This window comes from Xiphophorus maculatus, chromosome 7 (genome assembly GCF_002775205.1).
Source record: "Xiphophorus maculatus strain JP 163 A chromosome 7, X_maculatus-5.0-male, whole genome shotgun sequence".
Taxonomy (NCBI): Eukaryota; Metazoa; Chordata; class Actinopteri; order Cyprinodontiformes; family Poeciliidae; genus Xiphophorus; species Xiphophorus maculatus.
In genome coordinates, this window is record NC_036449.1 from 31,561,600 (window position 1) to 31,580,415 (window position 18,816).

General features: G+C 46.8%; 1 protein-coding gene across 1 annotated transcript in view; it reads right to left on the bottom strand.

Moving 5' to 3' along the window:
* The window catches only part of gli2 (GLI family zinc finger 2), a 70,322-nt gene that overhangs the window by 37,443 nt on the left and 14,063 nt on the right, over nt 1-18,816 (bottom strand). The window contains exon 2 of the mRNA XM_023336750.1: nt 13,474-13,578. Within this exon, the coding sequence (XP_023192518.1) occupies nt 13,474-13,564 (91 nt within the window). The 5' untranslated portion in view covers nt 13,565-13,578. The remainder of the gene's footprint in view (nt 1-13,473; nt 13,579-18,816) is intronic.

Sequence of the window (18,816 nt, forward strand, 5' to 3'; positions counted from 1 at the left end):
CTTCGGGTTAAATCTCCGGATCAGGATGAGATCTGCTTCTTTAATCAAGTTTTGTTCTGGTTGAAGATCTCCTAAAAAGTTCCAGTGAAGGTGAATTTCTGTCCCCTGGATGTTGAGGAAAACAGGAATCTGAGCTGGAACCAGAACATGTTTTTATGCAGCATTGGGTTCTTCTGTAGACTCTGCATGTTTCAACAAGTCTTATTTAAGACTTTTTAGGACCTTTAAATGCCTCCATGAATGAAATTTAAAACTGAAAAAGTTCCTGCTGCTTTACAATCAAGCAAAAGTTGTGACGTTTCTGTTTGTGTCTCTTGGCGTTGAGCTCCTTCATGACCCTACAGCTGTAACCCCCATAGGTTTTCCGTTGACGCTCCCGGCCTCGTCCGGTTGGCAACAGGAAAGAGCCAGTGACAAAAACAAACATTATCCAGCCAACTGGACGTAACGGCCACATGGGAGGCCATGTTGCTCCTCTCCATTCATTTCCTACGGAGCTGGCATGATGAGGCAGCAACCTGGAGCTGTCCTCCGGCCAAGAGACCCATAACTTTCACGCAGGGGAAATTTGGAAATGTAAACATGCAGAAAGGTTTAGCGACGCCACCAATCCGGGCCTAGAGAGCGCCGTCGTCACCATGGCGTCCTGCATGTTGGGTTTCACGATCGCAGAGGACACTATTGCCGTCTGAGTGTCGAGATGAGGCCCAACACATTTGCTTTCACCAGTGGAGCGTTACGCCGGAGCTTTCCCGGCTGTTTGAGCGACTGACTCAGAGTCGGCTGCCTCCCGGTGATCCAGAGTGCTTGCTTCAGAGGCGGAACCAGAACCCGGGCCGGTCTGCTGCCTGGTTAATAAAGCGGAGCTCTGGAGGCTCGGCTCCTCTCGGTGGACGCGGGGTGAGGAGGGCTCGGCAGGACCGTCCATCACCCAGACAGCTGCGTTGTTCTGCAGGCTGCAGAGACGCGTCAGGGTTTGATTTACGGCCCGGCCGCTCTGAGCCGAGACACGGAGGACCGTCGACGTCTGACGTCTCAGGTGAGACGAGGACAGACACACGGCTGCTTCCTCAGGAACCACCGACGCTCATCGTTTCCTCGCTTTCTGACGCAAACCAGGACATTTTCTGGAAATGGACTTTAGTTGTTCTGATTTCAGAATAAAATATTTTTAAATAAATTAAATTTATGATCAAAAACATGAAACTGGAATAAAAATGATTAACCTGCAATAAAGTCGAATTATTTCCTTAAATTATAATAGAATAAATTTGAGTGAATGTAGAAATATAGACTGAAATAAACTGAGTTGATTAAACAGGAAGTGAAATGAGAAGAAGACAGAATGCTTCCTGTTTATCTAGACATGAAATATAACAGATATTAATAACCAGAGATAAACGTCACAGGGAACTTAATATTTAACATTTAATGTAACAACAGACTGACTGAAATGTGGTATAAATATTATTATTTATTCCTCCTTAAACTTTTCCATATTTTCTCACATTACATCCACAGAAAATATATTTTATTGAGATTTTATATGAATGACCAATAATAAGCAAACGTTGAAATGAACAAAATGTTGTAATCTGATTTCACTGAATCAGAGTAAAACTGAACAAATTGAACTCTAATATATATTATATATATAATATTATATAAATGTTATTGCTGTAATAAATCTGAGCAGGACACAGAATCACCGTCTGAGTGGAGCTTTGGAAACAAAGAGGCCAACAGGCGGGGGAGGGGAACAGGAAATTCCAGCAGGAAGAGTTGGCTCGGTTCCTAACGACACAGCGCCGCGCCAACATCTACACACACACACACACACACACACACACACACACACACACACACACACACACACACACACACACACACACACACACAGCTCAGAGAAGAAGCGACTGAAACTCAAGAGTTAGCGGTGCCGGTTCTCCAGAACCTCATGAAACCCAAAGGGTCTCTGGTTCTGGATGGATCCACACGGAGCCTCCAGGGAGAGTAAACAGTACCGGGTTCGGGCCAGAACATCAGATCTCTAGGATGAGATCAAACTCTCCAGGAACTAAAACCAGAACCTCAAACCGGAGCCGGACCCTGGACTAGTCTGTCTAACAGAACCAGAATACTATAGTATATGATAGTGTACTGTATTCTGTTCTGAGCCCGGTCTTGAGGTTCTGGTTCTGATGCTTTATGGATTATTGATGCTGTTGAATATTTGGCTGTTTTCTGATTCAGGCGGAAGGATTTTTCCCTGATGAGGTTCGATGATTAAAATCTCTCCATGTGGGCCTCAGGCCTGTGTTTACATGTGGTAACCATGGCGCCCTGATCGCTTCCTGCTCCGGTTCCTGTCCCGGCCTGTTTGCGGACCCGACCCGGCCGGTACCTCATTGTGAGCCTCATCCATCAAGGAGCTGCTGCTCCGCTTATCATCTCACCTGAGCAGAGGGAGGAAGCAGCAGCAGCAGCTCCAGCAGCAGCAGCAGCAGCAGCAGCTCCAGCAGCAGCAGCAGCAGCAGCTCCAGCAGCAGCAGCAGCAGCAGCAGCAGCAGCTCCAGCAGCAGCAGCTCCAGCAGCAGCAGCAGCTCCAGCAGCAGCTCCAGCAGCAGCAGCAGCTCCAGCAGCAGCAGCTCCAGCAGCAGCAGCAGCAGCAGCTCCAGCAGCAGCAGCAGCTCCAGCAGCAGCTCCAGCAGCAGCTCCAGCAGCAGCAGCAGCAGCAGCTCCAGCAGCAGCAGCAGCTCCAGCAGCAGCAGCTCCAGCAGCAGCAGCAGCTCCAGCAGCAGCAGCTCCAGCAGCAGCAGCAGCTCCAGCAGCAGCAGCTCCAGCAGCAGCAGCAGCTCCAGCAGCAGCAGCTCCAGCAGCAGCAGCAGCAGCAGCAGCAGCAGCAGCAGCAGCTCCAGCAGCAGCGCAGCAGCAGCAGCAGCAGCAGCAGCAGCAGCAGCAGCAGCAGCAGCAGCAGCTCCAGCAGCAGCAGCAGCAGCTGCAGCAGCAGCAGCAGCAGCTCCAGCAGCAGCAGCTCCAGCAGCAGCAGCTCCAGCAGCAGCAGCAGCTCCAGCAGCAGCAGCAGCTCCAGCAGCAGCAGCAGCAGCAGCAGCTGCAGCAGCAGCAGCAGCAGCTCCAGCAGCAGCAGCAGCAGCTCCAGCAGCAGCAGCAGCAGCAGCAGCAGCAGCAGCAGCAGCAGCTCCAGCAGCAGCAGCTCCAGCAGCAGCAGCTCCAGCAGCAGCAGCAGCTCCAGCAGCAGCAGCAGCTCCAGCAGCAGCAGCAGCAGCAGCTGCAGCAGCAGCAGCAGCAGCTCCAGCAGCAGCAGCAGCAGCTCCAGCAGCAGCAGCAGCAGCAGCAGCAGCAGCAGCAGCTCTCTTACTCTCAACAAAACTACAAATGAAGCTTAAATGAAACTTGAATCAAATCTTAACCTCTTGCTGCTGACGGGGGAAACGTCTCTGTTGGTGACATGAGATCCATGAAATGACCGACGTGGATCGTCTGGTTGTGGTGGGAACCTTCAGACCTCTGATGAAGAGCTATGAGCTGCCAGACCCAGCAGCCCCTGATTTATCGCCTGGCGTCTCCCAACAGAGCCGGAGCCATTGGTTGATCAACACACGGGTCGGTTCAGGCAGGAAACGATCTGGAGCCAAGAGCGGATCCACCGAATCCAACTGAGGATCAGCCGTCAGAAGATGGATGGATGCTGAGTTTCTGAGAATCTTTGCTTTTAATGCATAGTTGCTGCAGCTGCTCCAGTTGGTTCCTTACTGGTTAAACTGGGAAGACTCCCACTGGGAACCAGTTTAGCTGCAAACACAGATGATGTTTCATTGCAAGATTAAATGCTCTGATGCTGATGGATTTCTTTGTTATTGTGTTTTTAACCTTGTCATTTTTGTATTTGACAATTTGAATCATGATGTTGTTGGTGTTTGTGACCAGCCTGCTGGTCTGCTGCAGCGCCCCCCGCAGGCCACCCACTGACTCTGCTGCTGCGCGCCGCTCAGGGGTCTTTAATCCGGCCCAGTGAGCGGCTTGGCAGCGCGGCACCAGTGACAAACCAGTGCTGCTGTTTGGTGCTGCTGCCGCCATCACTAAGCTCCGCCTCCAACGCCGATCCTCGGCCTCTGACCTTTCCTCCTGGGTCAAACTGCTTCCTGTCTCATAGATCTTTTCTGCTTTGAGTTCCAGCAGCAGGGTCAGGGGTCAGGCTTTAGGATCAGGGGTCAGGCTTCAGGGTCAGGGTTAGAAGCCCTTCAGAAGCCACAGGAAAACAAATAACTGCCGTCAGGTCCTGGATCGGCCCACTGACCCAGTCCACCGTCACACCGGGTTCGGACCTGCAGTTCTTCTGCCGCCTCATGAACCTGGATGACCTTCATCGGCCCAGACGGCCCGACCTCCACCTGTTGCTGTTAGCGGGTTCCTCTGAGGAAACCGGGTTACTGCTGCTGATCCAGATCACAAGACACAATCGGCCCGAACCAGCAGCCTCGGCTAAAAACGACCAACAGAACCGACACCGACCGCTGCAGCAGAACCAAGGATTTCTAAACAATGAGAACTTCTGGACAATGGAGCTCATAAGAGCAGCTGGTATTAATAAAAGAGATGAAATAATAAAGATAACCAACCGGACCAGAAATCAAAAAAAGATGCTTTGAGTTTTGAGCTACAGGTTGAGCAGAACCGCCCCGGTCCATAATTACAGGTTTTCCTCCAGAAACGAAACATTAAAACCTGCAGAGGAAAATTACAGTTTAACTGAGAGGAAACGTCAACAAGTGGAGAGAATCCTGGGAATCCTGGGAATCCTGGGAATCCTGCTGATCCGTGGGAAAAATCACCTGGACCCACAGCAGCATGAAGCCAGCCGGTTCTGGTTCCGACCCACTGCAGGTTCTGGTTTTTGCTTCAGCAGCTCAAGTTTGAACTCATCCAGAAATCAGAAGAAAATATGAAAATAAATCAGAAGTTCAGTGAATTTTAAAGTTATTATTTCTGAACCTTTTGATCAACATTTTAATAACGTCTGTAATGTTTATGACAGGGGTCTCAAACTCGCGGCCCGCAGGCCAACTGCGGCCCTCGGGACGATAGTTTGTGGCCCCCGCCTTAATATGAAAGTTTAATGTTAGTGCGGCCCGCGAGTTTGATATAATTGGCACTTTTCAGTGTTGTGTGCGGAGCTGAACGAACTTACCAATCACGGTGGAGTATATTGCTCTCGGGGGCGGGACATCGGCCGGGCCTATTTGCATTTTCTATTTGTCATTATTTGCATGCCGTACATGAGCAATTTCCGCGGCCGCTCCCGCTTCACGTGCTTCAGCATCCAGTCTAGACCCGGAAGTTGCTGATCAGTGTAACGTAATTAAGGTTAGGCGCTGTAACGCTTGGTTGTGTTTAAGGGAGGAGAGGAGGTGGCAGATTCATCAGGACGGTCAAAAACTCACAACCACATTGGTACTGGGAATTCCCCAGTGTTGTCCTTTAATAAATACTCTTCACCAACCTTACAAAGCCGGTTGAACGGCTGCAATATTATCAGACATGAAAATTGAGCAGCGTCCAAACAACCCGTAACATTATTAAAAAGTTAGGGAGCTAACATGTCCGTCTAGCACGTTTCTCCCACGCTCTCTACAGAGAAGCCGTGGCGCATACTTCTGACATCATTAGCAATACTAGAGTATCTTAAAGAGACACTACACAATTACGGCTGTTACAGCGCCTGACTACGGCCAAATATGGTAATAGGCAATCAGAAAGGTTCTGCTGAGGAGACCGTGTGTGTGAATGCGGCCCACCCTCACCCAGACTCTACCTCCAGCGGCCCCCGGGTAAACTGAGTTTGAGACCCCTGGTTTATGACCTCATCAATATTTGGTTTTTACCACATTTATAACAATTTTTCTCTGTCAAATAAAGAACCTGGTAAGTGAGTTCTGTTTGACCCGGTTCCATCGGGTTCTGATCAGCTCCATTTGGACTGACTCAGATTTCACTGATTTTCACAAACAAACTACAAAGTTTTGATTTTTAATAATAATGCGATAATAACTGGTGGTGTCATGAAAGCGGTACCGGTACCGACCCGATGCTCTGACCCGGTAACGGTTCCTGGTGGGCGGGGCCAGATCTCACTCCATGTTATTAAATGTGACAGGTTGGATTAGAATAGAATAGAATAGAATTACTTTATTCATCCCAGCAGGGAAATTATTTCGCTGTTACAGCACAGAGACAAGACACACAACAACCACCACTGAGTAGCAATTGTAGACAAAATAAAAATAAAATATAACAATAAAAATAAATATGAAATATTGTGGTTGCATATTCAGAAATCATTTTAGCAGATTTTCAGCAACGAGGCTGAAAATGATTATTATTTTGACTTTGTTTGTTGTCTGCAGCAGCATTAATAATTTGTTAATACAGATGGACGGTAGGCCAGTAGAGAAGAGCCGGTTACTAACTACTCGCTTGCAGTACTTGGAATAGGCCAAGTACGCTGAAACCCTTGGGCTGGACATCCCTAATAATAATAATCATAATAATAATAACTGCACCAAAATATCAGAGCTTAATGAGGAAACCGTTTCTCTCCATGCTTGATGTTTGGGTTGGATCGGGTCGGTTCCGGCTCTGCAGCAGTCCTGTCTGTACCTGCAGCTGCCGGGTCGGGGATGACCCGCTTTGCTTTGAAGCCCGAGCCAAGAATTCACAGGAGCAGCAAAGAGCGCTGGGAAATCACCAGACAAACAACACACACACACACACACACACACGCACACACACACACACACACACACACACACACACACACACACACACACATACGCACACACACACACGCACACACACACACATACACACACACACACACACATACGCACACACACACACGCACACACACACACAAAGCAGACATGTTTCTCCCTCTGTAGCTCATCGATGCTAACAATACACTGCAGGACCTGAAGTGGAAAACGAATCAGGATGCTAACGTTGAGTTTGACCCGGAAGTGCAGGAAGATGCTTCAGTCAGATTCTGGACGTTTCTATCTATGTTGTTGATTTTGTGTTTCCTGATGACATGTAAAAAATAGCAGAAGCTAATGCTAATGTCGTGGTGTCTTCTTCTTCTCCTTCCAGCTGACGGCTGTGAGACTCGCTAACAGCGAAGCCCTCAGTTTCTGATTCTGCTGCATTTTATTCCTGTAAAGTTCGACCACGATGAGCAAAGTGTGATGTGACATGAAGTTCATTCAAGTCAAGAAAATTGGGAATATTTTATGTCAATAATTGGTTTAAAAGACTCACAGTGGCTCATGGGAAATCTGAGCTAACGTGAGCGGTTAGCATGCTAATGTTTACACAGCAGGCAGCGAAACGCTGCAGCAATAAATAAAAGCAGAAACTTAGAGGGACCAGGATCGGGTCTCTGTTAAAACGGGCCAGTTGGGTTTGGACCTGCAGCCGGGCCATCCCTGGAACCTTCCACAACTCTTCATCGTCCAGAACATTTTAGGAGCTTTGACCCACAGAACCGCTTTGTGGACCAGTTCTGATGTAAGATGGTTCATTTCTGCTTCATGTTAATGAAGGCAGAAGGTTCTCCAGAACCTGTGAACCCTGCAGGGACGCCGTCCAGGTCTCAGCAGGACGGCGTCTCCCCGTCCAGGAGGCAGCAGGGATGGTCAATAAGATTTCCTGGAAGCTGTTTGCTTCTCCAGTGTCAGGCTTTATTGAGCTGCTGGAACGAGAAGCTGCAGGATTCCACACCTGACGGAGCCGCTCCCCTCAGGTTTCGGCCCAATCCAGGGCTGGCTGAGAAACCAGGAGGAAGAGCTGCTGCAGCCGGAGGCCCGGGCTGCAAATACCACAAATATCAGAGTTCAGGTTCAGATATTTGTCAGTTTCCTTTCATAAAGTCGCATATTTTACAGGAATTATCCTAATGCAGCAGAACTGGGAGCAAAGAGCTTTTCTAACCAGATTCCAGTCAGTTTTTCTAATATTAATGTCTCACATTTAATACAAATTTTCCCATTTTCAGGACAGAGAGAATCGTGTCTTCAAATGTTCCCTCTGGATCTGAACTACTTTACATAAATTTATTGGTTCATGTTGACGTCTGAAGCTGCAGGAAGGAAACGTTTCTATGACGATTACTGCAAAAATGTGTGTGTGTGTGGAGGGGGTGGGGGTGGGGGGTACCACCGGGAAAACCTTTAGACTCAACCTGCAACGCAGAATCATAGAGTCCATGATTAATCTGCTGACCTTTCCCAGTCTAACCAGTAAGACTGGATCCATAGAGAAGCTGGTGGAGGTGGGCGGAGCTAAATCACGACAATCCAGCAGCAGACTGGAGATTGGGGTCAAAATTCAGCCTTCAGCAGGGCACCACCTTGAACCTGCAGCCAGAGGTATTATGGGATGGTTTAGGTCAGAGCAGATTCATGGTTAGAATGGTGTAGTTAAAGTCCAGACCTGAATCCAACTGTGGAAATTCTGTAACTGCAGCACTGTCATCAAAAACCACCAAATGTTATGATCATGGCGATGGCGGTTCATGTGACCTGCCGGTCAGAATATGTGAAGGAAGCGGTTCCACGTGTGAACACCTGGAGGACCCAGAGGACTGGCTGGGAGTCGGGTTGCCTGCAGGCGCACGTTGGGACGCAGTGAGACAGAAGGACAGATGAAGGACAACCGGTCCCAGTGTCCCTTGTCCATCGCGCTTCCACTGAACTGGTCCGGCAGGACCAGGCCCGTCCCCCTGAGACATGAGCAACCTGAACTGCTTTCACAACAGACAAGATCCTTAATCCCAGATTAGCGTCTGCTCAGGATGTTGTTGCATTAAGGGATCGCTGTGAGCCTCAAATCAAAAATCTTTGTTTGTTTTGCTCACAGATGTAATTTATGGCTGTTAGCTTGAAGCTAACCCATTGACGCTAGCCGTGTCCATCTCACTCAGCAGTCCCTCCTCCACTTCACCGTCGCTTCAGTGACTCATGATAATCATAATCACTGGCTTTGTGAAGCTACTTTAGAAATATTAGCAAGAAATGTTCCAGAATTTTTAAACTCCATCCAAAATCAACATATCAAAGATAAAAAAGGAGGAAAAAAACAAGCAGACAGTTTTACGGTTTAAAGATCTTCCATCGTTCTATTTTTGTTACTCGCTGCATCAATGTTGGACTTTAACTTGATATGAAGCAAGTCTGACAATGTCTGTCTGTCTTCTTCTCCCTGCAGGGGGCATTTAGCATCACTTCAACTCAGTGTTTTTTTGTGGGAACTTTGCAATAATGGCGCTTCCAGAATCTCAAAACCAAGAAAAACTGGAAGGATTTGAGAAGGAGCAGCAGCCTGGAAATGCCTGAAACACTCAGATGGTTTCCACGCCTTCTTCCTGAAAACCCCGCCCACACGCTGATGTATGGACACTGTCCTGGCGTCGTCATGGCGTCGCCACCGTCATGGGGGATCTGGGTGTTTTAACTCCTTCACTTTTCATGCAGTTTTGCTGAAAAGCTGTGTTTCGGCGCCACGTATCCATGGAAACAAACAATAATTTGTGATGTTGAGCGTTTAGTAAAATACACGCTTCACTTTGATGCTAAAGCAGACGCTCCTGACGCTCAAAACGCGTTTGGTGTGAACGCACCGTTAGCCTCCAGCTAGCAGCAGCAGGAGGAACCGTCCTACTGCTACGGTCAAAGGTCAAAGTGGACAAGTTAGATGGAGTGCGTCCTGCCCTGCCATGCAGCTAAAGTCCAATCATCACCCAGTAAAAGTTTTGACCAGGTTTGGCTGTCAGAGGGGAAATACTCAGCCTGACTATCTGAGCTCATAAGGAAATAAACCTGATAATTACAGAGAAAGATACAGTTGATAAAAACGGAAAGGAGAACAAGAGACAGATAAAAAAAGGTATGAAGGATAAATAAATACAGTACATAGAGAATGAATAGAGAACATTGTCAAGTTTTTCTTAAGCATGTTCTCTCAAATATGTAGACATATTCAAGATGTTCCAGTATTTCTTTAATAACCATTAAATGTACAGTAATCAACCGTTCTGCAGACAGATCAAAAAGAAAGCAGCGATGCACTGATTGCAGTTTTCTGGCCGATCTTTAAAAACCCTGACTTGCTGATTTGTTTTGTTTGTGCAAAATATAGTGAAAAAGTCACTAAGTTGTGGAGACTGTTGTAAACTGTGCAAATAGAAAGTTGACCTGGTCTGTGTTGGCAGAGCAACAGGAGACAGTGGCTGATAACTGCAGGGGCCCACACACTGGCTCAGGCCCGGGGGCCCACGCCCTCCTAGGTCCGGCCCTGTGACGCACAGACAGTACTGTAACCAAAGTCTGCAATATAGTGACGCAACACTCAGAATGATCCGAGTCCTCTGAACGATTCTTTACTGTGAACGATAGTAAAGAGCCGGTTCTCAGTTCTTTGTTTTTGTAATGCTCTGCACACTATTATTATATTAAAAATATAGATTTATAGCCTCTGATTGAAGACTGTTGCAGTCTGTCTGTCTGTTCTGAACTTTTATAGAAGCAGTTAGCTCTGCATATGTACAGTCTTGTGTTTGCATTACTGCTAATATGTTTTTGTTTATGACCCTATCATCACCAATATATTGACACTTTTCAATTCATGGTCATGGAGAGTCCTGGAGAAGCCATGGAATGTTTTTTCTAAATACCAGTGGGAACCTTAAGTGCAAAATTCTGTCACAACTGAAACCATACAACCACCCAATCAGACGGATCGCTTTCATCCAATCAGCGTATTCATTGGATGAAAAAGAACCAATCACAACCAACATGTCAAAATCCTGTAGGAAGTGGCAGAAATCACCAAACTGATATGCAGAAAAACACGACGATGTGCAGCTGAGGAGAGAAAACCTGCTCTGTTCATTTCAGACCACATACTGCAAAACCCACAGGAAGGATTTCCAGTTTGGACTGGGCTGGTCCTGGTCAGAATGTACAACCTGTACTGGATCGTTCTGACACAGAGCAGACTGATGGTTCTGATGGACCTGATGGTTCTGTTGGGTCTGATGGTTCTGATGGACCTGATGGTTCTGTTGGGTCTGATGGTTCTGATGGTTCTATTGGGTCTGATGGTTCTGTTGGGTCTGATGGTTCTGTTGGTTCTGAGGAACCCTGCCGCCGTTTGGCCCCGGCGTTGGCGGACCCTCTCTCTGCCAGTCCGGTTCCTGTGGTTCTGCTCAGGCGGCTCCTCCTGCAGCCTCAGTAATTCATAACTCTGAGGCCCAAACTGGATCCTCCGGCTCATTATGAGTTTTCTACACTCTAATGTAAACATGAGCTCTCGTCATTCTGGGCTCTCCGGCCCTCATGGGGTCCAGCTGCTTTTCTCTTCAGCAAGGTTATAAAAATTCAGCCTACATGGCACACTGTGGTCATAACAGCATCGATAATTCATGCATGGCCATCTCAATATTTTCTTCTCTTGTTTGAAGAACTCGAGGTTCCTTTTGTGGAGGTGCCAGCTTCTGGACCGGCCCAGTTTCTCTTCAAACATCCCTAAACAATTAATGATGGCGGGCCACCAAGTCCATCATTAGGTGCAAATACAGCCACACTGTCATATGACATCTTGTTAGCATTTCAAAGACGACCCCCGCCTAGCCTCTCTCCTGCTCCACGCCGGCCGCTGCCAAGCCAAGCAGGTTTTAGTAATTCATGAAATTTACACTTGGGAGGTGAGACAACCGTCCTTCGCCCTCATTAGAGCATTTCTGTGATTTCTCATCACAGATTCTCTGACAAGTCGGCTCCGACTGCGGGTCGGACTCTTTTCATGAGCCAGCTGGCTTCTCATCATCCCACACTTCCTGTTCCTGCAGCGCACATCAGCCACAACAACTAGAGAAAAACTAGAGAACAACCAGAGAACAACCAGATAGAGAACAACCGGAGAGAGAACAACCGGAGAGAACAACTGGATAGAGAACAACCGGAGAGAGAACAACCGGACAGAGACGAACCAGAGAGAGAACAACCGGATAGAGAACAACTGGAGAGAGAACAACCGGATAGAGAACAACTGGAGAGAACAACCGGAGAGAGAACAACCGGGGAGAGAACAACTGGATAGAGAACAACCGGAGAGACAACAACTGGAGAGAACAACCGGAGAGAGAACAACTGGAGAGAACAACCGGAGAGAGAACAACCGGATAGAGAACAACCGGGGAGAGAACAACTGGATAGAGAACAACTGGATAGAGAACAACTGGAGAGAGAACAACCGGAGAGAGAACAACTGGAGAGAACAACCGGAGAGAGAACAACCGGATAGAGAACAACCGGGGAGAGAACAACTGGATAGAGAACAACTGGATAGAGAACAACTGGAGAGAGAACAACCGGAGAGAGAACAACCGGGGAGAGAACAACCGGGGAGAGAACAACTGGATAGAGAACAACCGGAGAGAGAACAACCGGGGAGAGAACAACCGGGGAGAGAACAACTGGATAGAGAACAACTGGAGAGAACAACCGGAGAGAGAACAACCGGACAGAAAAGAACCAGAGAGAGAACAACTGGATAGAGAACAACCGGAGAGACAACAACTGGAGAGAACAACCGGATAGAGAACAACCGGAGAGAGAACAACCGGGGAGAGAACAACCGGGGAGAGAACAACTGGATAGAGAACAACTGGAGAGAACAACCGGAGAGAGAACAACCGGACAGAAAAGAACCAGAGAGAGAACAACTGGATAGAGAACAACCGGAGAGACAACAACTGGAGAGAACAACCGGATAGAGAACAACCGGGGAGAGAACAACTGGATAGAGAACAACCGGAGAGACAACAACTGGAGAGAACAACCGGAGAGAGAACAACTGGAGAGAACAACCGGAGAGAGAACAACCGGATAGAGAACAACCGGGGAGAGAACAACTGGATAGAGAACAACTGGAGAGAGAACAACCGGAGAGAACAACCGGAGAGAGAACAACCGGGGAGAGAACAACCGGGGAGAGAACAACTGGATAGAGAACAACTGGAGAGAACAACCGGAGAGAGAACAACCGGACAGAAAAGAACCAGAGAGAGAACAACCGGATAGAGAACAACCGGAGAGACAACAACTGGAGAGAACAACCGGATAGAGAACAACCGGATAGAGAACAACCGGGGAGAGAACAACTGGATAGAGAACAACTGGAGAGAACAACCGGATAGAGAACAACCCGGGAGAGAACAACCGGATAGAGAACAACCCGGGAGAGAACAACCGGACAGAAAAGAACCGGAGAGAGAACAACTGGAGAGAGAACAAATGGAGAGAGAACAACTGGAGAGAGAACAACTGGAGAGAGAACAACCAGAGAGAGAACAACTGGAGAGAGAACAACCAGAGAGAGAACAACTGGAGTGTCTACCTCTGCTCATGCTGCTGGGCAAAGGTTTCTTAGGAATCTCGGAGAAGCTGCTCCCATCCGGACCAGAACCTTTGACCTCCTTTTTGTCCATGCTGCTGAATCCACCTGGAGAGTAACAAGACACAAGTAGATATTAGACAAGTAGATATTAGATAGATGATAGACAGTTGATGATGTCGGCAGGTAGACTCTGTATCTGCAGCAGGACAAGGAGTGTAGCTGTTCTCTCTGGATCAACTTTCAAAGATTTTAACGTGATGATTCCAGGATGATTATAGTTATTTATACTATATATATATATATAGTACTTTATATATATATATATATGTCAACACGTTCTCGTGTCGGACATTTTTTTATACTTATTACTCAAATTATTACTTATATTATTTTAACAATATATGTGGATTTTTTGTAATATTTCTCTTTTCTTTTCAACTTGTTTTGTTATGGTTCTGTGCAGAACTTTGGTTCCGTTTGGAACCTGTTTTCAAAGTGCTACAGAAATAAACTTGACCTTGACAAAGCCACTTGTTAGACTTGGTGGGAGCAACAGCATCAGCGGCGGGTTGAAAGGAGATTCGCTCCCGACTCCTGGGTCAGGGTCAAAGGTCAGCGCTGTTTGATGAAGGTCTGACTGTCTGTTGGAGCTGCAAGAAGTCGACTGAGTGTTCTCTGCCTCATTTGATCCATTTCTGACCAAAAACTTCAGTTTTATTCAGAGCAGTGGAGGGAAACAGCTCAAGTCTTTAAACCATTTATAGAAGTAACAATCTGAAAAGTGTGGCATGCAATTCACTATTCATCCCGTCTGCGTCAGAACACAGTAGAGCCTCCTCTGCAGCTCTGCTGGGTTCGTTCTCCTTTAGATCAGACTGGATGGAAAACACCAGTTTTCTTCTCACAGAGTCCTGAATCTGGCCTAGTCAAAGTCCAAATTCAGATCTGGACTTTGACTAGGCCATTCTAACCCATGAGCCTGCTCTAAACATCCCATAACACCTCTGGCTGCATGTTGAGGGCAGTCTCCAGGTTTTCCTCCAGGACTGTCCTGGGGTAGATCTCTGCAGCTCCTCCAGAGTCGCCATGGCTGCAGCTATATTTCACGAGTCACTTGACTGTAGAAAGATTTCCAAATTGGACTCTCTTAAAGATTTGGGAATTGAGGTAGAAGGTCATGAACAAGCTCTGACACAAACTCCCAAAAGGAATTATTTTATTGACCTTAAAGAGCTTCTATCTGTAATATTCACTGATTATGACTGTTTAATAATTGTGGGAGATTTCAACATCCATGTCCAGAGAGGCACTTTAAAACTTTGTTCTGACTCAAGATGTTAAATCTGGAGCTGATGATCAGTCAGGATGTGACTGATGTTTGATCAATTCAGTTTTATCCATCAGCCAAACATTTCATCACTTCTTCAACACTCACCGGCCACTTTATTGGGTACACCTGTCCAAGTGCTCATTAAGGCAAATGTAGAATCAGCCAATCATGTGGCAGCAACTCAATGCATGTAGGCATGTAGCCAAGACGATCTGCTGCAGTTTAAACTGAGCATCAGAACGTGGAAGGTGATTTAGTGACTCTGAACGTGGCATGGTTGTTGGTGCCAGACGGGCTGGTCTGAGTTTTTCAGGAACTGCTGATCTGCTGATGAGTCTTGATTTCTGCGGCGACATTCAGAAGGCCTGGTCAGAACATGAAAGCATGGATCCATCCTGCCTGGTGTCGACGGTTCAGGCTGGTGGTGGTGGTGTGGCACACTTTGGACCCATTAGTACCAATTGAGCATCGTGTCAACACCACAGCCTTGAGTATTGTTACTGACCATGTCCATCCCTTTATGACCACAGAGTTCCATCTTCTCATTGCTACTTCCAGCAGGATAACGCACCAAGTCATAAATCATCTCAGACTGGTTTCTTGATTTTGAGTTCACTGAACTCGACTCCACAGTCACCAGACCTCAATCCAATAGATGTGGTGGAACAGGAGATTTGCATCATTGATGTGCAGCCGACAAATCTGCAGCAACTGCATGATGCTATCATGTCAATCTGGACCAGACTCTCTGACGAATGTTTCCAGTACCTTGTTGCATCAATGCCACCAAGGATTAAGGCAGTTCTGAAGACAAAAGGGGTCCACCTGGTACTAGCCATGTGTTCCTAATAAAGTGGCCAGTGAGTGTATTATAACCATCTAGAACAGTGGAGCCCAAAGTGGGTCCTGGAGGCCCGGATCCTGCATGTTTTATTCTCTCCCTGGTTTTAGTAACAACCTTCTCAGCAGGTCAGTGTTCTCTAACGATCCATCATTGGATCCAGGTGTGTTAAACCAGGGAGAGACTAGAACATGCAGGATGGCGGGCCTCAGGGACCCACTTTGGGCCCCCCTGATCTAGATAATCATTTCCATTCTAAGATCTTTGATTCCACTGAACCAATGATACCTGAGAAAGAAAGACTGGTAGCCATCACTCCACACTAAACACAGGAAACATTCTTTACAGAAATAAACAGAAACACGAAAAATGCTGGAACTTTATTTTCAGCAGTGACAGAATCACAAACTATCCAACCTGAAACACCTGAAACACCTGAAACATGACCTGCAATGGATTTACCAACAAATTTATAGAGAAAAATATAAAAATCAGAAGATTAATCTGCACATCCACACAAAGTCCAGTAGCAAAGCTAAAGCCAAACATCAAAAAATGACCCAATTTCAACTACTTAATTATAAAAGCCTAGAAGAAATGATAAATCAATTAATCTCCTCTTCCTATTGTCTGGATATCCGACCCACAGCTTTCTTTAAGAAAGTCCTGCTTTCATCCCAAATGGTCTGATCTCCACAGCCGCCTCTCATCAGGCGTTTTAACCGGTACAATCGTTCTGGATGAATCTTAGCCCATCGCCAACCTCCGTTCATCAGCAACGTTACTGGAAAATCTGTTAAACAGCCGCTTCCAGTCTGGTTCCCATGGTTACTGCAGCACTGAGACCGGCCTAGTCCAAGAGTTTAGTGACAACCATATAAACACAGACGGTGGAAGAACCACAGTGTTGGTTCTGTTGGACCTCAGTGTTGATCATGACATATTACTGAACCGACTGGAAAACTGGGTCGGACTCTCCGGTCCAGTGCTGAACTGGTTCCAGTCCAACATGAAGAACTGGGATTTCTTTGTTTCAAAGCAAAACTTCTCATCAAGAGGTCAGAGGTCAGACGTCACATGTGGTGTACCCCAAGGCTCCATCCTAGGACTTCTCTTATTCTATATCTATATGCTCTCACTGACTCAGGTTACAACAGGAAATAAGATCAGTTACCATGACGACACAGATGATACACAGCTCACGTTATCTCAGTGAGATCTAGAGAAACTCATCCAGTCGCATTGAATCTGTCCAACAAATCAATCCTCCAGCTGCAGCTGATCCAGAATGCTGCTGCTGGAGTTCTGACCAGAACCAGGAGGATAGAGACATAAACCCAGTTCTCCAGAACCTCCACTGGCTCCCTGCAGCTCAGAGGATAAACTTTAAATCCTGTTAGTTTATAAATCACTGAACGGATCAGAACCACAACACATTAAAGATCTGCTGCTGTTGGATCAACCTTCCAGAACCCTCAGGTTCTGGTTCTGGTTCTGCTCTGCACCAAACGAGGAGAAGCAGCTTTCAGCTTCTATGCACCACAAATCTGGAACAAACTTCTAGAAAACTGTAAACCAGCTGAAACACTGAGATCCTTTAAATCTGGACTAAAAACTCTAAAAGTTGTTTAGATTTGCTTTTGAAACCTAATCATGAAACATTGATCAATAATCTGATGTGACTGTAAAAATACAATAGTTGACTTTGTATTTTTGTGTTTTTATGATGTAAAGCTCTTTGAAATGCCTGAAAGGTGCTATACAAATGACCTTTGACCCGGTGACATCATAGTCACCGGGTCAAAGGTCACCTTGGTGACCTGGTGTCAAGGTGACACCAGGTCACCTTGGTGGCCTGGTCCTCGTCCATCTGTAGCCAAGAAACGTTTACCCCCTGTATCTAAGGTCAATCTGTTTTGAGTAGAGTGGATATCTGTTTACTACTCTCTACTAAAAGAACTTCAGACCGTTGCATTTTAGTTGGATGTAATTTGTGTACTGTCGGTTGCTGTTTTTGACCTGGTGACATTATAGTCACCAGGTCAAAGGTCACCTGTTGGTTAGAATTAGATGCTGAGAACAGATCAATGTGTGGATGAGCCAAAACTTTCTGAACAGAAACTGAAGTTATTAATAAGGAAGCATATAGAGTTCTATATCTAGAGTTATAAATCTATCAGGTAACCATGCTCCCTTACCCTAGGGTTAGAGTCAATTCTTCCAGCTGTAAACCAGAGGCCAGGCTGACCTCTGACCTCTGACCTGAGCCTCCAGAGCCACATAACCTGGTTCCACCAGCTGCAGAACATTTCTAATGTCTCAGATCAGAGAAACTTATCCGACGAGACTTTAAATCCTGCTGGTAGTTTATAATCACTGACCGGATCAAAGATTTGCTGCTCTCAGGTTCTGGTTCTGGTTCTGGAGGCAGAGCAGAACCAGAACCAGAACCCAACATGGAGAAGCAGCATCCAGCTTCTATGCAACAAAATCTGGAACAAACTTCCAGAAAACTGCCAACCAGCTGAAAGCCTGAGTTGCTTTCAGGCTAAACCAGCTGGTTGGAGTTTATTAGTAACAAGTGAAACGTTGATCAAGCGTTTTGATGCGTATTGATGATTTTGATGATATTTGACAAAATGTAATGTTTACTGCTCGTTTCATAATTTGTGACTGTCTTTAAACCGCCTTGTTGCTGAAATGTTCCACCCAAATAAAGTTGACGAGACTTGCTCCGATCCGTCCGTGTCCTGGCAGGTCTGGACTCGGCTGGATTTTTTCGAGTTTTATTCTGAAATAAAGTAGTTTGGCTTGCTATGAAGACTTGAAGACGTGACGTGTCAGAGGACACAGTAGACCGTGTCAGTTGTGTCATAAACCTGTTTGAGGCATTTTCAGCTGAACTGAACCCGTCGCTAAAAGTCCAGATCAGCATCGTGAGCTGATCCTTCAGCAGTTGATCGCTCAGTGATCTGCTGAGCCTGAATGTGTGAAGAGCTGCTTTGGCTTCCTGTGGATTTCCAACATGTCGTCCTCCAGCGAGAGCCGCGGTGCCGGTCACCTGTCAGGGCGCCAGGGTAAGCCGATTAGAGGTGGGTGACCAGCAGCTTTAGGAAGCCTCCTGCCCGGAGCGTCCAGCAGTGAGCCGCCTCGGCTGGGTAACGGTGACTCC